This window comes from Balaenoptera physalus (genome assembly GCF_965194825.1).
Source record: "Balaenoptera physalus genome assembly, chromosome: 17".
NCBI classification, from domain to species: Eukaryota; Metazoa; Chordata; class Mammalia; order Artiodactyla; family Balaenopteridae; genus Balaenoptera; species Balaenoptera physalus.
The window spans coordinates 8,364,259-8,383,023 of NC_138895.1; the positions used below are offsets into that span (position 1 = coordinate 8,364,259).

Sequence of the window (18,765 nt, forward strand, 5' to 3'; positions counted from 1 at the left end):
GTTTTCTCATACTTTTCATATGCAGTTGAAATATTAGTATTCTTTTGTTAGTGCAGAAGTGAAATACAGAACTATTTTCAGTGTAATTTTTGAAGATAATATGACTTATCCTTCCAGATTATTCGGAATTCATGTTGATCCGCAAAGGTGAGCCCTAAGTACCTGTCACTAGCCTGGTGCCCATGTCACTGAGGGACACATACACTCTGTGACAACGAATTCCAGGAACACTGCATCTTCTTTTTACTGATGGAGACTCCCCATTTCATCCCACCCATTTCCCTTCTTGCCAAACACTTTAGTTTGAAGAAGTACATAGGCATCCAGGTGCATTTACATATTCCAGCAAGCCATGTCTGGTGTCTCTAGAAAATGGTCTCCTTTAGACATAGGTGTCTGTCTTCTAGCTTGAATCATTGTCAAAGGCAGAGTTGTTTCTTTTTATTGCTTTCAAGGTGTGTGGAAGACAACCTCATTGTTTTGACATGTAAAATAAGCTTTTTTTTTAAAAGATGTGAAGTGTATACAAAGTGTAATCTCCAGGGAGGGAGATGAGGAATGGAGGAATTATGGGATTTAAAGTGAGCTTCCGGGTTTATCAAATAGGAAACATTTACTATTCAGATACTATCTAGAGATCCTTGAAAATGGTATTGCACCAGCCGTAAACTTCTCTTTACCTTTCCTCCAATACTCTCTGCTTTTGTATTGTGTTATTCAAAGTATAGATTTTTATCAGAAGATAAAACTCTGGTTCAAACAAAAATAATCAAGAACAACATGTCAAGATATTTTCATAATGAGTGTAGGGAGTGGGAGTGTATGGGGTGTCTATCTGGTAACTCTTTGAACATGAGTATTTCCTCTCTGATGAACGTAAAATCTCAACCAAATTTCCCACCCGTTCAAGCAGAAATGAGCACTATTTAACTAATTGGAAAGGTTGCAGTTTTGTCCTTCTAATGACTCTAGAACTGTTAACTTGTGAATTGTAGATATATGGCAAAATTTGAATGCTTGATGTACTTTAAAGAATAATCCCCTTCAGCGAATTGAAGTGGCTTGTTTGAATAAATAGCACGTGGTTTGGATGGGATATAATAATTTTCATTCAACCGATAGTGCTTCAGCAGGCATACCCAGCAGGTCTGGGGGTTGCAAATTATAATTAGCTCTGTTATTCAGAGCTGCTTAGACTATGCGTGATGTAGGGTATCACGTTTTCCTTCTGTTTTGCCCACCATAGGGCATTTTTTGTTTTTTCTTGCCAATCCTTTAAAGATAGGTACCCACAGTTTAGGAGTAGGTATTGCTGCCATTTACAGATGACCAGGCTTATCTTAACACAGGAGATTAAAAATCACTGTAATTGTACATGAGGGTATAGAGTATTTGTTGAGTAGGTGAATTTTAGGATGGAGAAAATTAATGGGAAATTTCCTCTGGAAGGAGAGATATGCCTTGAGATATGATTTAAAATAAGAAAGAGGTATGGAGCCCATTGAATTGCTTGCAGATTAGTGGCATTTCATAAATGGCCATAAAAACCCATTAGAAGATTGTAAACATTAGCAGGTACTAACTTTTTAAACTGCGAATGTTCTCCAAATAGTTACTTTAGTTATCAGCTTTAGTAATATTGGAGGAAAGTGTAGCAGATAGAAGCAAAAGGAAATTTGAGATTTTCCCCTGGATTCTAGCTATGCCTGCTGGTCTGTTTCCTATTACCATGAATAATGGAAGACATGGCTGTGAGAAGGTGCCTTTGTCTCCCCCTGGCAGCGCTATGGAAACTGGTTAAGGGCTCAGAGCCTCCCCAGCATGCTGCTGACACACAGTGGGGACAGTTCATGGTTTTTGCAATCAGCTGACCTCATCACTGTAGCCCGAGAAGCATCAGCCGTTATGATGGAGTCGTGCAAACTCACAGAACTCATCCGTAACTCAGCACCTCCTGTTACATAGGGATGGCTCAGGCACTTACGTTGTTCTAAACCCAAATAATGTGCGTGGGACCCAGTGCAAGGGACATAGGTGGTACTTGTATTTGAATTTCGAGGTAGATTTAAGAATGGACTTTTGGATTGTATAAAGGTTAATTTTCTTCTTTTCCACATTTAGTCATCATGTAGTCCCTTCTGCTTTGAGCCATCTGTCTTTGGGGGAAAACAGTTCAAATCCTTTTTGTACCAGAAGGTCAAAAATCGTTTTGAAAGTGGATTCTGTATTATTATGTCCTATTTTCTTCCTAAATGAACTATGATTTGGTATGTCTGGTAGAATATACAGCAGGTTGGCCAGAAGTAGGAATGGATTCATACCTTTGCTTTATTGTTACCTTTATCAAGGCGCTTTCTCATTCTTTTGTGCATTATTGAACAAAATTTCTGCCTTTTCACACTACAGTTTAGCTTTGTTTCCCCAGTGTGACTGCTTAATTTAGTAATAGGATGCTTAGGAAAGGTCATTCGTTCTTTCAGGCCAACAGGATTATCATTTGCTGAACGGCTGTTTTAGAACCCAGGTGACCAGAAGAGTTGATTTAGTGCCTGGTCAAGGTTTCTGTTCCGTGTGAACAGTGGAACACGTATGGCTCAGTATGTTTGGAACTTTCAATTTCACGTGAATAGTAAGGATTTTGACAGACTGCTTTAGGAGTCTAATGAATGAAAAGATACACACATTTCTCAAAACTAGTCTATCGAGCACATAAAATTACTTTAGAGGACTCTCAAATTTAACGGTAACTGTCCTAGAAATAAATTTGAGTGGGGTGTGTGTGTGTGTGTGTGCGCGCATGCGCGCACCTGCAGAATTAGTGCCTTGACTCAGTTATGCACTGGATATGCCCATTATGGAAAGGCTTCTGAACACTGGGGCATGGGAGGTAGAGGCTGGGGCTGCTTTCAACTGTCAAGAGAGTCTGGTCAAACCGACTGCTGTTTAGTGCGTAATTAAAATGATGCTCCTGAGAGCTTATGAATTCACACACTTTTGTTAATTGTTTTGCTCTAAGTAAAGCAGAAGAGGCCAGCGTGATCATATTTATATGAAATGAAGGGCAAAACAGCTCTATTACGGCTCTCTACTTACAGCTCTGGGAGCAAGAAGATGATCCAGTATGTGTGGTCAGTTGAAGCACAGGGTTGTAATTTGGGACATTCAAGAGCAATAGGTCCTGGGACGATTCTGCACGAGCTCCGTGTGCTACTAAATGAGGTCTCGGAACCTGATCACCTTCTCCCAGACAGCCTGAGACCCTCTTGTTGAGATCTCCACAGCACGCCCCGAGAGGCATAGCTGATCGTGATGAGAAAAATGGGTGTTCACGAGAGTCAGGGACAGACAGTTGATGGCGTTAAGAGTCGGAACTTTCTGGAGCAGAATCGAGACAGAATGAAAACTGCCCCTTTGTTCAAGAGTTGATCTGTGTGCTTTGAGGCCCACTTAGAAGTTACAGACAGTGAGGCCACTTAGAAGGAGATGGAAAGGGGACAGTACAGGAGGAAAGATCCGGAAGAAGGAAATCAGGAGATAACAGAACATAGAAAGGATAAAGCGTGTCTTTTTACTACCTCAAAGATAAGTAATTTTGAAAAACTCTTTCAGAACTGAAAGAAATATAGTTAACATCAAAAAAGTAAAAACAGTAGACCAGACGTTTGAATTCCACTCGAGGTTTGAATTTCATGATATGCTATGAGAAGCATCACAAGATCTAGGCTCACCCTGGTTCCCCATTCTCCTTGGCTGACTACAGTCTTATCTTTGCCTTTCTACTGTGGTCTCCAGTTCTATACAAAGATAATGTGTCTTGAAATGGTTGCTGAAATGTGGGAGTGGAACGAGGTAATGTTAAGGGCTAGAAAAATGTAAGGTGGGTTCGGGATGGATTGCTACTTGAATCGACCAGAATTTACCTATACAGTAATTGCATGTTTATGTCCCTGGCTCTTGAGGGCACCCAGCAAACATTTCTTGTCATTTTGGACACCTGAAAGTCTGGGACATGCCACAACACTGTAAATCAGCTATACTCCAATAAAAGATAATTTAAAAAATAATTTAAAACAAGAGAATCTGGGGATACAGATGGTTTTCTGAACACGTTGATTTAAGAAGCTGCTTTAGGGTGATGACCATTTATAGATCCATTAGGGCAGGACCAGATATTAGTGGGTTTCGACCCCACTCCTGAATATCCTGTCTTCTTATTGGTGATCTCTAGGCAGATGGAAAAACTGCTTAAAATTTAGGTTTAACTGATAATGTGTGAGAGTTTTGAAGAAAAGTTTTAAGTTCTCAGTCTTTGACGGTAGTTCGAAGATTGGGGATTGAGGGTGATCTAGTCTCTTTGAACAGATCTGGTGCCAGTCTGTCACCCAGTAAGAAGTCTCTGCTCCTTTGTTTGCCCTCTGCCGCGTTCTGACTTGCCTTAATTTTCTTTGCGGCACCTCTGAGGCAGTTTAGTAGGCAAATGTGACCCTCAAGGCAGGCACTCTTGTAAGAGTGTAAAAGCAATCTCTAAACATCTGTAAGTGGTGTTTATTTTTTACATCCCTGATTTATCTGATCAAGTGTTCCAGAAGAAAATTACACATTACGACTTGTTTAACAGCCTACAACCAAGGGGAAAAAAAATATTGAAAGGGATGCTTAAAATATCATATGTGCGGTATCTTCTGCAGACATTACAATAGGCAGGATCAGGGGAGATGTTCGAAATAATCTCGCCACTGCACCCTTGATTTGGCTGATGGGTCACGATTTTAACCTCACCTCGGTGTAGTATTTGGAGTGTTAATTTTATTTGGCTGCTATGTGTATGTGACATCTTGTCTGAGAGATTTTAATTGTACCATTGAGTCAAACTGAAACTGAATAGTGATGCACTGAAATTACAGCCTCGGAACAAAGTTTAGTTTTATATGGTTTCTTGTTTAGCGTTGTTAACTATATGGAGGAATAAATGTCTTTTAAATATTTTAAAACATTACAAAACCCACCGTGTAAAGTTGCCATGAGGCGGCCAAAAATAATCCATATGGCATTCAGGAGAGCAGTGGCTAATTGGCTGCTGCCTGAGAAAATGGTACACTTGGCGTCTACTTAGCACTGTGGGTTTGGCAGAAAGCCACATTTGGGGTCAGGCTGTTGTGAATGAAGCTGCATGTGGTTAGGGACGAGTTAAAGCCGTGCACGTCTGAGAAGCCGGAGCCCATCGGGTAGCGCGCGTGGTCCGCCCTCACCCCTCTGGCCTCCCACCAGCTCACCACGTGCTCACCCTTCCAGGAGCGCCCTATGCCGCTTCCGCGATGCCTGTTTGTGGCCACACGGGAGTAAGTCATTACTTTGGAACATTCTAGTAGATGGTTTCAAGTACATGCCTGAAATTTTCCTCTGTTGCAGAAGGAATCTGGAGAAGAGGTAGAAGTTGAGGAGTTCTACGTGAAATACAAAAACTTGTAAGTAGATTGTGATTTTTTTTTTTTCCATGGAGGAATATATTTTCAATGTACCAAATTTTAAAAGGTAATCAGGAAAATTTTTTTTAAAAAATTGGCAACGGGGAAATTTTGGTGTGGTTTATTCAGTGCCATTTAGGCCATTGCCTACTAACTTTTCTATCTTTGATAGTTTATGAGCTTTATTTTTCTGCAAAATGTGTAATTGGTGTACAGGCTGACTAGCTTCTGTGTATAACCGAGAAGTTCTTTTTAGAGGGGATGAAAACTCACACAATAACAGAAAAGTGAGGGAAGTGTTATAATACCTGCCTGACTCTGAGAATGAATTTTGCTCTGTGGGGCTCCCTGCCTTCATCCTTCACTGGGATGCTTGGCACCCGAGATGAGAACTCAGCTCTCAGGCAGAGGCTCTAGGAAATCGTGATATCACTCATGTTTTGAAATGCAGTGAGCTATGATTTTGCTGCTCTGTTTTCATTTCTGAGTTTTGTCTAGTGAATTTGAATTGCATAACTTTTAAGAAAACTGCATGAAAAACCACCGTGAGTTGTTCTGATTGTAGATGGAAGCTGGATACTAGGACCAAGCACACTCTGACGAGGCAGCCTCGTTGGAAACATCAATAGTCATCCTGCTGAGGACGACAAGTAACAATCACAGACCAAGGACAAACATATTTATTGATAACATAAAAGTTAAATGTACTTTAAACTTTTTAAATGTACTTTAAGCTTTTTGAGGCAGGGAACTCAAGTACCATATTAATAAATTCTAGGGTTAAAGAGAGGCTTTGGGGAGCTGTCAGAACAGCTTAAGAAACGTTCCACACACATATATGTTTATTATATATACACACACGCACGTCTGTCTACCTACCTACCTACCAACAAGGAAAACCAATGCCTTTATAGTGATACTTCCAATTTTATTTCAATACCACAGGGTTCATTCTATTCTTTCCCCTTCCAATATTAATAACTCCATTTTTTCGACTATGAGAAACCTGGCTCCTGTTTTCCATGATATATTTTCTTATTTGTTAATCCTAGGATATATAAGGAAGTGCTTTCAGAATTACTAGACCGTATTTCTGTGAGAAAGACGCCTGCTAACTAGCGTTCATTCAGTATTTGTGTAGAGTTCTTTTGTCTTTAGCCTGATGCTGTAGAGGCTAAATGCTTTTTCCAGTATTTCCTCAAGTTAGTTCTTCTCCTCCCAGCCCCCCTTCAGTGCAGTGTTATTTGCTACTCAGTTTGGTTCATTAGCTTCTGTTTGTATTTGTATTCCATTTTAGGCCTCACCCCATCCTTGTTGATTTTCTTTTCTTTTTCTTTTTTTTTTTTTTTTTTTTGCTTTTTTCCAAGTTCATGAAATATTAACACGGTTCAATAGTCAGAACTGTACACAAAATGATACCCAAAGAAGAAGTGCCATCCTCCCTTCCTTTCCACCTCATTCCTACTTACCTTTTCATTAATCCCAGATTTATCCTTCCTGTAAGTTTTGGCATGAATGTGCAGATAGATAGATACATAGGTCGACTTTATATATTATTTCCCCTTCTTCCTTAAACACAAAAGAATAGCATCAGTACACATTTGCACTTTGCTCTTTTCACAGTACTGTGTATACTAAGTTATTCAACATCAGTTCATAGAGTCTTCCTCATTCTTTGTTACAGCTGCCTAGTACTCCTTTGCATGTCTGTGTCGTAACTTATCCAACCAATCTCCTGGGTATGCCGGCATGTAAATGGCTTCTGATATTTTATAGTTACAGATAATGCTGCAATATATATTCTCATGCCTATGTATTTTCGAATTGTTGGAGGCATAGCTTCAGGGTGAATTTTTAGAATTGGGATTGCTAGATCAAAAGGCATACATAAATGTAGTTCTGTCAGACATTGCAAAATTCCCTTCCAGAAGTGTTGTGTCAGTTTGCATTCCTACCAACAGTGTAGGAGAGCACCTATTTCCCCACAACCTTTCCAGTGTAGTATGGTGGGTTTTTCTTGTTGTTTTTTTTTTTTTTTTTTTTTTTTTACTTTTTGTGGAAAATCGTATTTCAGTGTGGTTTTAATTAGTATTTTCTTTTATTGTGAGTGATTTAGAACATCTTTTCATACATTTAACGACCAGTTTTGTATCTTGTTCTGTCAATTATGTGTTCCTATCTCTTGCCCGTTTTTCTATTGTGCTTCCCTCAATTTTTAACAGTTCTTTATATATGTGGGATATTAGTCCTTAATCTGTGTTATATGTTGCAGCTATCTTTTCCCAGTTTCCATTGTCATTTGGCTTTATTTATTGTTGGTTATAGCATTGTAAGTTTTTAAAAGTGTTTTGTATATTTAGATTTATTAATCTTTCCTTTTAGAGGATCTGACTTTTGAATCATAGTTAGAAAGCTTTTTCCTACACCCTAGTTAAAGAGGAATTTGCCGTGTTTTCCTCTAGTACTTGAATGGTTTCATTTTCTCTGTTTAGGTGCTTGATCCACTTGGTGTTAACTCTTGTATATGGGGTAAAGCATAACTCTAATTTTTTATTCTTTTCCAAATATTGTTGTTCCAGCACCATTATTAAAAAGCCCATCTTTGCCCTGGTGATTTGAGATGCAGTCTTTATCATGAACTAAAGATACATATTTATTGTATCCATATCTGTTCTTTATTCTAATCCTTTGCTCTATCTCTTCACGAGTCAGTAGCACACTATTTTACTTATAGAGGATTTATAGTGTATTTTAATATCTGATTTATCTAGTTTCTCCTAAGATGTTTCCTCTTTAGTGTTTTCCTGGATGTTTTGCGTGTTTATTTTTATATATAAATCTAGCATTCACTTGTCTTAACTCCATTAAAATGGTTGTTTATATTTTTATTTACATTGTGTTAAATTACAAATTTATGATTTATGATGTTGAGTCATGCTATCTAAAAACAAGGATGTCTTTCCAGTTGGTTCAACTTGATTTTCGTATCTTTTAGGAGGGTTTTAAATACTTCCTTGTGCAAGTTTCACACACTTCTTATTAAATATATTACCAAGTATTTTATCTTTGTTGATACTGTGAAAGAGGTTTTCCCTAATGCTATTTCCTCTAACTGGCTATTATTTGTGTGAATGGAGACATTTGACTTCTGTCTGTTAATTTTATATCCTGCTGCATAACGGAATTATTTTATTTTATTATTTGAATTAGTTTCCTAATTGATTCTCTAGGGTTTTCCAGTTATGCAGTCATGGCATCTGCAAATAAAGATAGTTTTACTTCTTATTTTCCGATTATCACTCCTCTTGTTGTTTTCTCTCATGTAACAGCATTGGCTAATGCCTGGAATATGATATTGAATAGCAGTGGAGATATGGGCACCCTTGCCTTGTTTCTGATCCTAGAGCAAAAGCCTGTGGTTCTTCTCCATTTAGTTAAAGCAGAGTCACTGCCTGAAAGTTTCAGCCCAGTTTACAAGAGGCAGAGCAGGGCTGGACCCAGCTGCTCAAGTGCCTGTATCTCCCTTGTGGTCACCCTGGCAGTGCTTTATGGCATGTTCACCTCAGCCAAGACAAGGGTGCTGACTGCACACATACCTTTTTCTGTCCAATAATTCGGAGACTGGACTAGGTGATTTTTATAATATTTGGTTTCGGTTGTAGCAGTATTGCAAATTATTTATTGAAAATTTGGAAATTACAAGTTGAAAGTAGAAAATAGAATACTTGCAATCTTACCACCCAGAATGATCATTACTAACATTTTGATGCATTTTCATCTAGTCTGTTTTCTCTCTCTCTCTCCCTCTGTGCACAGGGTTTCTATCAATTCACATCTGTACAAGGCATATGTATTTAACGTCCTTATCTCCCTTGGTCAATTGTAGAAGGACTAAATCAATCCTACCTATGAAAATGCATATTAGACGTTACATAAATACAAATGATGTGCTATTTAATGTCAGAAGCCTTTTCCATATCATTAATTATTTTTTGAGAGATTTTATAGTGGCTGCATAATTTCTAAGAGTAGTGGTACCTTGATTGTGAAAGCACCTCATTTCTTTTTAATGTCATGGCCAGAAATATAAACAAGAGACAGTCGAGGCCATGGAGGTGGGTGGGGGGTGGCAGAGAGAGGATGATAGTACAGAAGAATATTAAAATACCAAACGGAAGAATGTCAGAGGTACCATAAAACAGTGACTGTATACCAGTGAGTCTTGGGGATGGACAAGGAAGGGTGGGGAATATTCAAGTTCAGGTTAGAGAAGACACAGCAAATGCTCAGCGCAGGCCTGTGGCACGTCTGAACGGGAAGAGACTAAACAGTGCAAGGAGAGGGTAGACAGTAGGGAGTGAAAAATTCACAAGGGACCTCAAGGGGCATCAGTCCTCTCAGAGCTGGGAGACGGGAACTGACCAGGAGCTGGCTGGGGACAAGGGTGTTCCAGAGCTGGTGGTGGCCCTTTGCTGCCCAGCAGTTGTAGAAGGAGGAAGTTAGGTTTACCTTGCTCTTTTAAATTTGAATTCTTTCACCTTGACAAAAACCTTTTATTTCTCAATTAATGATAAAAGGCTCAAAACGAATTCATAATTAAGGCCACCCTGTAGTGCTAATTGTTTTGTATTGAAGTGTAATCCATTCACTTATGAAAACAGCTTGTTACTCGGTCCTTTTCTTTTCTTTCTTTTTTTTTTTTTTTTTTTTAATGGGAGGTGGGTAAGAGAACTGCAGGCCCAGGACAGAAGGCAAATTTTAGGCATTATTATTGATTTTCTTTTCTTATTCTCAAACATTAGTAGTTACATTGAACGTGGCTTGGCAACCTCTGTGAGTAATTAAACAGGTTATTATGTTAATTATCTGTTTAGTTGATTTTGGGGGGAATGATAATGAACATGTATAATAAAAGATTAATTATTTTCTACCTGTTTCAAGTATATTATTTTGTTCTTTTAGCTCTTATCTTCATTGTCAATGGGCATCTGTGGAAGATCTGGAAAAAGATAAGAGAATTCAGCAAAAGATTAAACGATTTAAGGCAAAGCAGGGCCAGAACAAATTCCTTTCAGAGGTATGGAAAACCTGGTTAATTTTCTAAAGCATTTACATTTTTAAAATGTTCTGAATTTTGAATTTTAGGTCAGTATATTATTAAGAAAAACTAGTTTGCCTCATTTGGTGCTGTTACTTGCATATTGGTAACTGGTTATTGCTAAAATAATTTGTAAACAGGAAATTTCTCATTCTTCCTGTTGCTTAGTTCTAGAAGATACTGGTCCTTATGATATTATGTGGAAATATGATGGTATGATTAAATCTTGTAATGAAAATACAGTTAGTAGACAGTGAAAAAAATAAGTAGACAAAAGTCCTATTAAGATTTTAGCAGGGTAAAAATGCTACAGTGAGTATTAAGTATAAGTTCTAGGATATAAAAGTTTCTTTCTGTTGGGGGAGGTGTGTGACAAATTTCTTCTGTTCAAGTCAGTGCCTAATTACAGAGAGTTTTCACTGAACTCCTTTTCACAGATTACGTGCTATGGTACAGGAGTTGGTATACTATTCTAATACCTTTGCCTGCCCCCCTTTATCCTAGGTTATCAATTATGATGAGAAGGTACCCATACCTAGGGCAGGGAAGAAGTCCTGCATATTTTAAGAAGTGCCATGTTCCCCTCCAGTGTAGTCAATTACATTGACAAAATGCTCTCACAGAGTGCTTCCTGGGGTCCCTGGGCTTGTGATCACCAGTTTGCTTTCACTTACAGCCTCAAGCAGATAAAAGAGAAACCTTCACATTGAAAGACTAAATTGGCTGACTTACTAGTTTTCCTCTCCATAAGGGAGTTAACAGAATGCAAACTGTAAAGAAGTGTGAAATTTGATGGAAAATAATACCTGCTTCACGACCAACTTCACACACACCGACCCCTTGTTCGACCCCTTCACACACATCCCCTTGAGATGGGGGAACGGGGGACAGAAGAAAGTTCTGTACTTTTATGTCATAGAGTCAATCCTTATACTCTCAGGTGACAAGTCTGGGTTCTCCTGGAATCTGATTTCCACGCCCCGAAAGGCATATTGTAAAATCTGCACTGGATGGGAGAGCAGGTGGAGGGGGTTCCACTAGACAGATGTGTCCGTGTCACCGAGCACCAGCCTCCTTGCCTGCAGCGGTCAGCGCCAAGGGGTGGAGGTGCTTGGATGGGACTCACTCCTCATGTCCTGGGGAATATGTAGGTGATTCTTTCTTTGAAAGGACAGGTTCTGAGAAAATACTAGGAAGCTCTGTTTTTCATGCCCCTTAATGAAACTGGAGTTAAATGTTTGTGATATTGGGCAAGTTGAAATCCTCAGCTTCCTCCTAGCAAGAGACACTGTACGTTCTGCCGATGTTTCTGTGCATCTGTGTTAGGAAAAGGAAAGAGTACAGTGGTTACCCCCACCCTGGTCCTTCAGTCATGGCTCTGCTCATTAAATTTATCTGTGCTTCTTGGAGTCAGATGCACTTCAGGGACGTGGGCCCGGCCTGAGGTGTGTGTAGTCTACCTTTGTGAGTCTATCTCTGGGAATCACCTGTACCAAGGCTGAAATACATTATCTTGCTGGTAACTTGGCAGCTAGAGAGCTCAAGTTTTGTCCTGAATGGAAGTAGCATAAACTTGAGTCTGAAAAGGTGATCTGAAGGTTAACAGAGGAGGATACCAATTCTCTTCCCCTCTTTCTTTCTTATATACACACACGCACCCACACACCCCCCACCCCCACCCCCGCTCACCACACACACTGTTTGTCATGTCCCGTAGATGGTCCTGGCTTCAGGTACCCCATGGTCTGCTGCTTTGGGATTTTTAGTTATGACCACTTTTGCATTCTCTGTTTCACCTTAGGCTTCCTTTTAAGTCACTGCAACTAAAATCTCTACTCAAAAAGATGATCAAAACTGGAAATTATGTCACACGCATGGTGGCATAGATTACTCGCTTGAAGGATAAAGGTGTTTAGGAGTAAAGTTAAGGATTTTATTTCAGTAATGAAAGATTCTGTTTAAGAACAAGTTGTCTTAGAGCTTTTATCAGAAGAGCCTAGTTTATGGAAAGTTCTAGTGTTTATGCTTTATATGAATAATACATAGATATTGTGTACCTAAGTCTAGAAGCTTTGACAAAGCCAATGCATTTAATATATTAACATTTTAAATTAACGGAACATTTCAAAGGTTTTTTTTTGCCTTAGTCATGAACTCTGTGTAAAAGCCTGAGGCAGTTGAAACACACTCTGGTATTTCTGGCTTTTGTTTTATAATTCACAGTTCAAAGCATCCAGACTGGGTGCTATAAGTGGGCCCAGGGGCCCAGGGAATGTTTGTTATCCTCAAGCCGACTGTGACCAAACGGCCCTTCAACCTGCAACTCAGGGGACACAAACAGTATCTAAGTGGCTTATAATATGTCTTTGCAAAGCATTTGAATGAAGTTATATTACTGATAAATGAATCTCTAGAAACACATAATAATGTGTCTTTTCTTTTCTAACTTGTCTGACTCTGACTTCTTTAAAGTATGGCTTAGTCTGTAACTTCCTTTTGAGCCGCATTCTATTCTTTTACATGAGATAACTTTGCAGGCATGCAGCATTGCTTTAGTTTTGTAAAGATTGTTAATCTATTGGCTAAAGAACCCAATTTTTTAAGCCTCATTTCTTTATCCTTAAGAGTTTTAGCCAAATGCTCTATGTTCAGTACAAATAAATCATTAGAACACTTAGATGAACGCCAAGACTGTGTTCAAATGAGGTACTAATACTGATTGGCAAAGACAACCAAACATCATAAGCTCTGTTCACACTAAAATATGGAATTCACTGGTCTCAGCGTTTTTAGCTTTTGAATAACATTCTGCAAATGATGCTATAAGGCATCAGACAGCTCCAATAGTTACGAGACTCCAACAGCACTTACTGTGCATGGCTCTGAGTCTTCACTGCAAGCTGTGGTTTCAAGAATGTTAAATGCATTGCGTGCCATAAGCCTTTTGGATTGCTCATTAGTGAATTATAATTTCACACTTCATTTAAAATATTCTTAAACATTTTCTCACAGTAAAAAGGTTTCACACAGTAATTAAAAGACCCAGTTAACAAAGTCTGAGAAGTCTGATTTCCTCATGGGGAGTGATTTTGCTAAATTGTAGCATTTCAATTAATATAATAGAACTTGCCAAATATAAATTTTGTATTGCTGTGACCCAAGATATCATTGCCTGATGAAAAGTGAAATAGTGTCTACTCTCAGGAGTTAAATAAACATTTTAACTTTTTTTCCTTTGGTGTAGATTGAAGATGAGCTTTTTAATCCAGATTACGTGGAGGTTGACCGGATCATGGACTTTGCACGTAGCACAGATGACCGGGGAGAGGTAACAGAAGATCATTTGTATTAGGAGCCAGTGACTCAGAGAGCTCATGTGTGTTTATGGAGAATGATTGTGGACTCCTAGATCTGGTTCTGGTCAGGGCCTTGGGTTATGACACACTTGCTCTAAACTTAACTGAAATTTATTGACTTACTATTAGTTTTAGGACTTAATAATCACTGTAAATGTGTTTTTTATTTAGTCTGAGAGCTTTTTAAAAGAAATCAGTTTTCAGTGTGAAGCAAATAGATTTTTTGCACAGTTCCAGATATGATCAATAAAGGATTCAATATATTTTGGTACAAATCTATTACGTAGCATGAATTTCCCTTATAAATTAAGAGTGCTCTTATAGCAGAATGCAGTTCAAAGATAATTAACATTGGACGTCCTTAGTGAAGCTGATGGACCTCATTTAATGTGGTGCACAGAAGATACTATAAAATCTTTCTCTTTATGAGATCCCAGTCTAGGCATGCCCAGGTTGCTTTGCAGAACCCTACGAGGTTGTTAAGGACAGTCGGTAGGGCATAAGAGTAAAGACAAGTCTAGTGACTTCTGAGCGTTGTGTCTTAGTAAGTATATGCCCACCCACCATGAGGTATGTCATTCTTAGCTTCTTCTTGTAAATTAAACTTTATAAAGTGTTTGGATCTTGCTTGTCTAGTGAGTCTGCAGTGAACTCCCATTTTACTCCAAACTCTGTATCATGAGGTCCATGATGTTTCAAAGATCGTGTCTGTAACATGATGTTTACCTTTCTAGTTTTGCTAAGTTGTACTTTAAAAAAAAATTTTTTTTCCCATCATATATTTACCTAGTACAGCAAATGTTTGTAACATCACAACCAGGTCAGTGTACCTTGGTCCTGAGATGAAGATCAACAAACCAAAATATTTTCAAGAAGAAAGACAAAGGAAGTCCTATTGATCTGCGTTATCCAAAATATTTTGCTCTGCAGTCTTTCTTTTAAAGTGATAGCATGCAAATAGTATCTCTTTAAGAAGAAGGCAGAAATCCTAATAAATTGAAGTCTGTTTCTCATTCTTTAAGAAAGTAGCCAGTTAGGCAAATATGTAAACACACCAAGATGGGTTACCATATAAGTCTGAATCAGACGCCCGATGATTTGCACAGATAAGAATAAGGCTCAAATTCAGCTTTGTTATTTGCCAGCTATGTCTGTATACTTTTTTGGCTTTTGAACATGACTTACCAGTGGCTTAGATAAAAATCAGTTTGTTCTGATAATATTCAATAATGTTATTTCCAGTTTAGACTTGAGACTCTGTAACTAAGGACTCCTCGTTCAGTGGTCATAGTTCTAAAACTTCTCCCAGCTCCGTCTCACTGTGTCTGGGGTAGTGTCTGTCGGTAAGTGCGGTAGAGCATGAACCCAACTGTGCTGTGTTTAAACCCGGCCCAGCCTGTGACTCACTACCTGGTGAAGTGGTGCTCACTGCCTTATGAAGACAGCACGTGGGAGCTGAGGCAGGACATAGACCAAGCCAAGATTGAAGAGTTTGAGAAGCTGCTGTCCCGGGAGCCGGAAACAGAGCGCGTGGTAAGGAGGGAGAGTGGCGGTGGCTTTAACGTATGCGGTCTCTGAGAAACCACTAATGGGACTTTTACTATATTTGAAACAGGAGCGACCTCCTGCTGATGACTGGAAGAAATCGGAGAGTTCCAGGGAGTATAAAAACAATAACAAACTCAGGGAATACCAGTTGGAGGGAGTAAACTGGCTACTTTTCAATTGGTACAACATGTACGTAAAACGTGGTTTTTTTTCACTTTAAAAAAAAACCCTATAGTAGCTCCTTTGTCGTTATGTAAAGTATTGATCAAATATAGCTTAACATTTTAACTCGCTAATAGAAATTATTAAAAAAAAAAAGCAAACACTGGAAGTATGCTTAATATTTGTTTACTTAACACATATTAATATAGAGATTGCTAGAAGTGTGTAGAAATAATTTTTATGTCTTAGAGCATTTTGTTTGAAACTGTATTTTATTGTATCTAAGGGAACATCTAAGGCATGCATTTACGAGTATGAAAGCACTGTCTTGTATGTATACTTACTAAAGCTCCCTTGTTTTATTTCCCTCCCAAAGGCGAAACTGCATTTTAGCAGATGAAATGGGTTTGGGAAAAACTATCCAGTCCATTACATTTCTCTATGAGATATATTTGAAAGGAATCCATGGCCCTTTTTTAGTAATTGCCCCATTGTCCACAATCCCCAACTGGGAAAGGGAATTCCGGACCTGGACAGAGTTGAACGTGGTTGTGTATCATGGGAGTCAAGCTAGTCGGCGGACCATTCAGTTGTATGAAATGTACTTCAAAGATCCCCAGGTAAAGCATCACAGGCGGACGGTCCTTATGCTTACAGACATTTTAAGGCGTCGGATGTTAAAATGGTCTCAGACCTTTGGCAGGGGAGGTCTAGACTTTGCAGATAGAGAAATTTGCTTTAGATTTCTTACCCAATTTGTGTTTGTATTATAATTCCACATCTTTTGTTTGCAGCTCTTTATTTTTATAGCCTTGGTCATTCTAATTATTAGAATGAATGAAGTTTTGTTTTACCTTGGATGACTGCTAAAAATCATTTAATGTGTTGATATGCTAATTAGGTTTATTTTGCAAGCCCTAGAAGAAAGCGAAACAAAAAATGGAGTTTTTAAATGTGAATGGAAAGAATATTGTGTTATTTATTGTTACTAGAAGTGAAAAACATTAGGTATGTAGTATTAACTGGTACATTGAATGAAATATACCCAAAGGGGAGAATTTATACTTTGGCTCTTAGTAGCAACTGCTGTGATTTTTAACTCATTTTAGTTACCTGTCTGCAATTATCCTATGATATTGACAGTGAAGCATTATAAATGACAAAGAAAAAAGAATAAATAGTATATGCTAAAATAGTTTTAAGCAGTAGGTGGTAAATGGAAGTCCTATAGCTGGGAATAGGACAGAGTTTTGTTTTCTATGTTTGTTTACCTTGAGTGTAAAATCTGACCTACAATTAAATACTTAAAGGAGAAAAAACCTAAAATCTATTTTGGTGTTGATCTTTAGACTTGGGAAATTGTTATAAGTTCTGTCCTGAGTTGAATGTTCTTTTCGTGTTAGCACGTTAAAAGTAAAAAGCAAGTTACAAAAGTTTAGATAAATAAATAAAAAGTTTTAAAAAGTTGTCTTAGTACATAATCTCTTTGGCCTTTCACATTTTGGAGTCTGTAGGATGTAACTAGAATGGGCACACTTAGTGACTCTTTACTGCATGTGATCTGTAAGGAAATTGGGTTGGAAATTTTACTAACAATTTTCAGACTTCCTTGAAAAAGGTAAGGTTTTAAAACTCTTGTTGTACCATAAGAGCTTAAAACCTCCAAAACACCTTGAAAACAAAGTATAAGTGTTACCTAGAAAAAAGATGTCCCCAAGGGGATCAATACATATATTTTATGCTATTTATTCATCCTTAAAGTTATTAATGTAATCTTTAATGCTAAGTAATAAACCAGAGTTGTTCTTGTAGGGTCGAGTGATAAAGGGGTCCTATAAGTTTCATGCCATCATCACTACGTTTGAGATGATTCTGACCGATTGTCCTGAGCTGCGGAATATTCCCTGGCGCTGCGTGGTCATTGATGAAGCCCACAGGCTGAAGAATCGGAACTGCAAGCTGTTGGAGGGACTCAAGCTGATGGACTTGGTCAGTGGTCATGTTGGCGCTTCCCTTGACCCCGAGTAGAATTGTCACTGACTCGGTACTCCTGCTGCTCTGAATCTGACTGATACCTTTGAAGGGTGTTTGCAAAGCCTGTCAAATACTGTGATGTATGCTCCTGCGCTTTCAGTGACTTAGAAGTTGCTGCTGTCTTCCTGATTCTCACGCTGTTGGCTGGTGTCTTTGCACAGTTGTATCACAGCAGAGGATAGTCATGGTATTTTCACTGAAATGAGTTTCCAGTATTTGCTTTTCCCTTTTGTTGGTAAATACTGCCGTTTCATAAGCTGTTGGGCCAAATGTTAGCTCCGTGATGATAATCCAGTTATATTCCAGGGCTCGTAGGTTTTGGCGTCCAGGGGCCAGGAGGACTTGTAGGTGCAAGTTCTCAGTAAGTTGAACGGATATCTGGAGTTGGTTCAGTTCATGCAGACACTTAGAAGTTTGGGGCATTGCAAGACCTTGAGTTTGATCTGGAATTTTAGACATGTCTACCCCATACTCTTCCGGCTTCCTAAGGGGTAGTCAGGGCTTCCTGATTAGATTTTTCTAGATTTTTTTTTCAATAGGAGTATTATAGGAAAACATATTGTAGAAGTGGTAGAATTTGATTGATTTTCCTTTCCACACTGCTATATGATTTTCTAGCAGAAATTACTACATGACTCAGTCATCCTCAGGTTTCTTTTCACTCTATAGTTTACAAGGTGGGTTTTGATCACTTGTTTTTATTTTTAATGTACATTTAAGAAGCGAAGATATTGTTATTTAGCATGTCTTGGATGTTTTGCTGAGCTTTTTAAAAATACAAAAAGATTTAAAATATCCCTTTAATGTTGACTTCTATAGATTAATTTGATCTCTTGTTAATCGAGAGTTTGAGATGGGAAGGAATATGCTATATGTTCACGGCTGTAAATTTCTTACTGAAGACTGGTACCACCGAAAAGAACAGTTAAAAGCTTTTCCGTTGCAGCTGGTTCTTTGAAGCAGCTTCTTTTATTCCTAAATTAAGGGGATTGGATCAGCCAGCTATTCTTTTAATTAAAAACAAACAAAAATCTAGTTTTGTTTAAAGGAAAAAGTCTGACTGAATTATCCTATTTAGGATGGGATTCCCCATCCTTAAGAC

The 18,765-nt window shown here is 38.4% G+C and overlaps 1 protein-coding gene across 2 annotated transcripts in view; it reads left to right on the forward strand.

Moving 5' to 3' along the window:
- The window catches only part of CHD7 (chromodomain helicase DNA binding protein 7), a 177,108-nt gene that overhangs the window by 118,440 nt on the left and 39,903 nt on the right, over positions 1 to 18,765 (forward strand). For both annotated transcript variants that reach the window (XM_082432973.1, XM_082432974.1), the window contains exons 7-13: positions 5,410 to 5,465; positions 10,428 to 10,542; positions 13,808 to 13,891; positions 15,315 to 15,452; positions 15,535 to 15,656; positions 16,006 to 16,249; positions 17,442 to 17,618. In XM_082432973.1, coding sequence (XP_082289099.1) covers positions 5,410 to 5,465; positions 10,428 to 10,542; positions 13,808 to 13,891; positions 15,315 to 15,452; positions 15,535 to 15,656; positions 16,006 to 16,249; positions 17,442 to 17,618 — 936 coding nt within the window. The remainder of the gene's footprint in view (positions 1 to 5,409; positions 5,466 to 10,427; positions 10,543 to 13,807; positions 13,892 to 15,314; positions 15,453 to 15,534; positions 15,657 to 16,005; positions 16,250 to 17,441; positions 17,619 to 18,765) is intronic.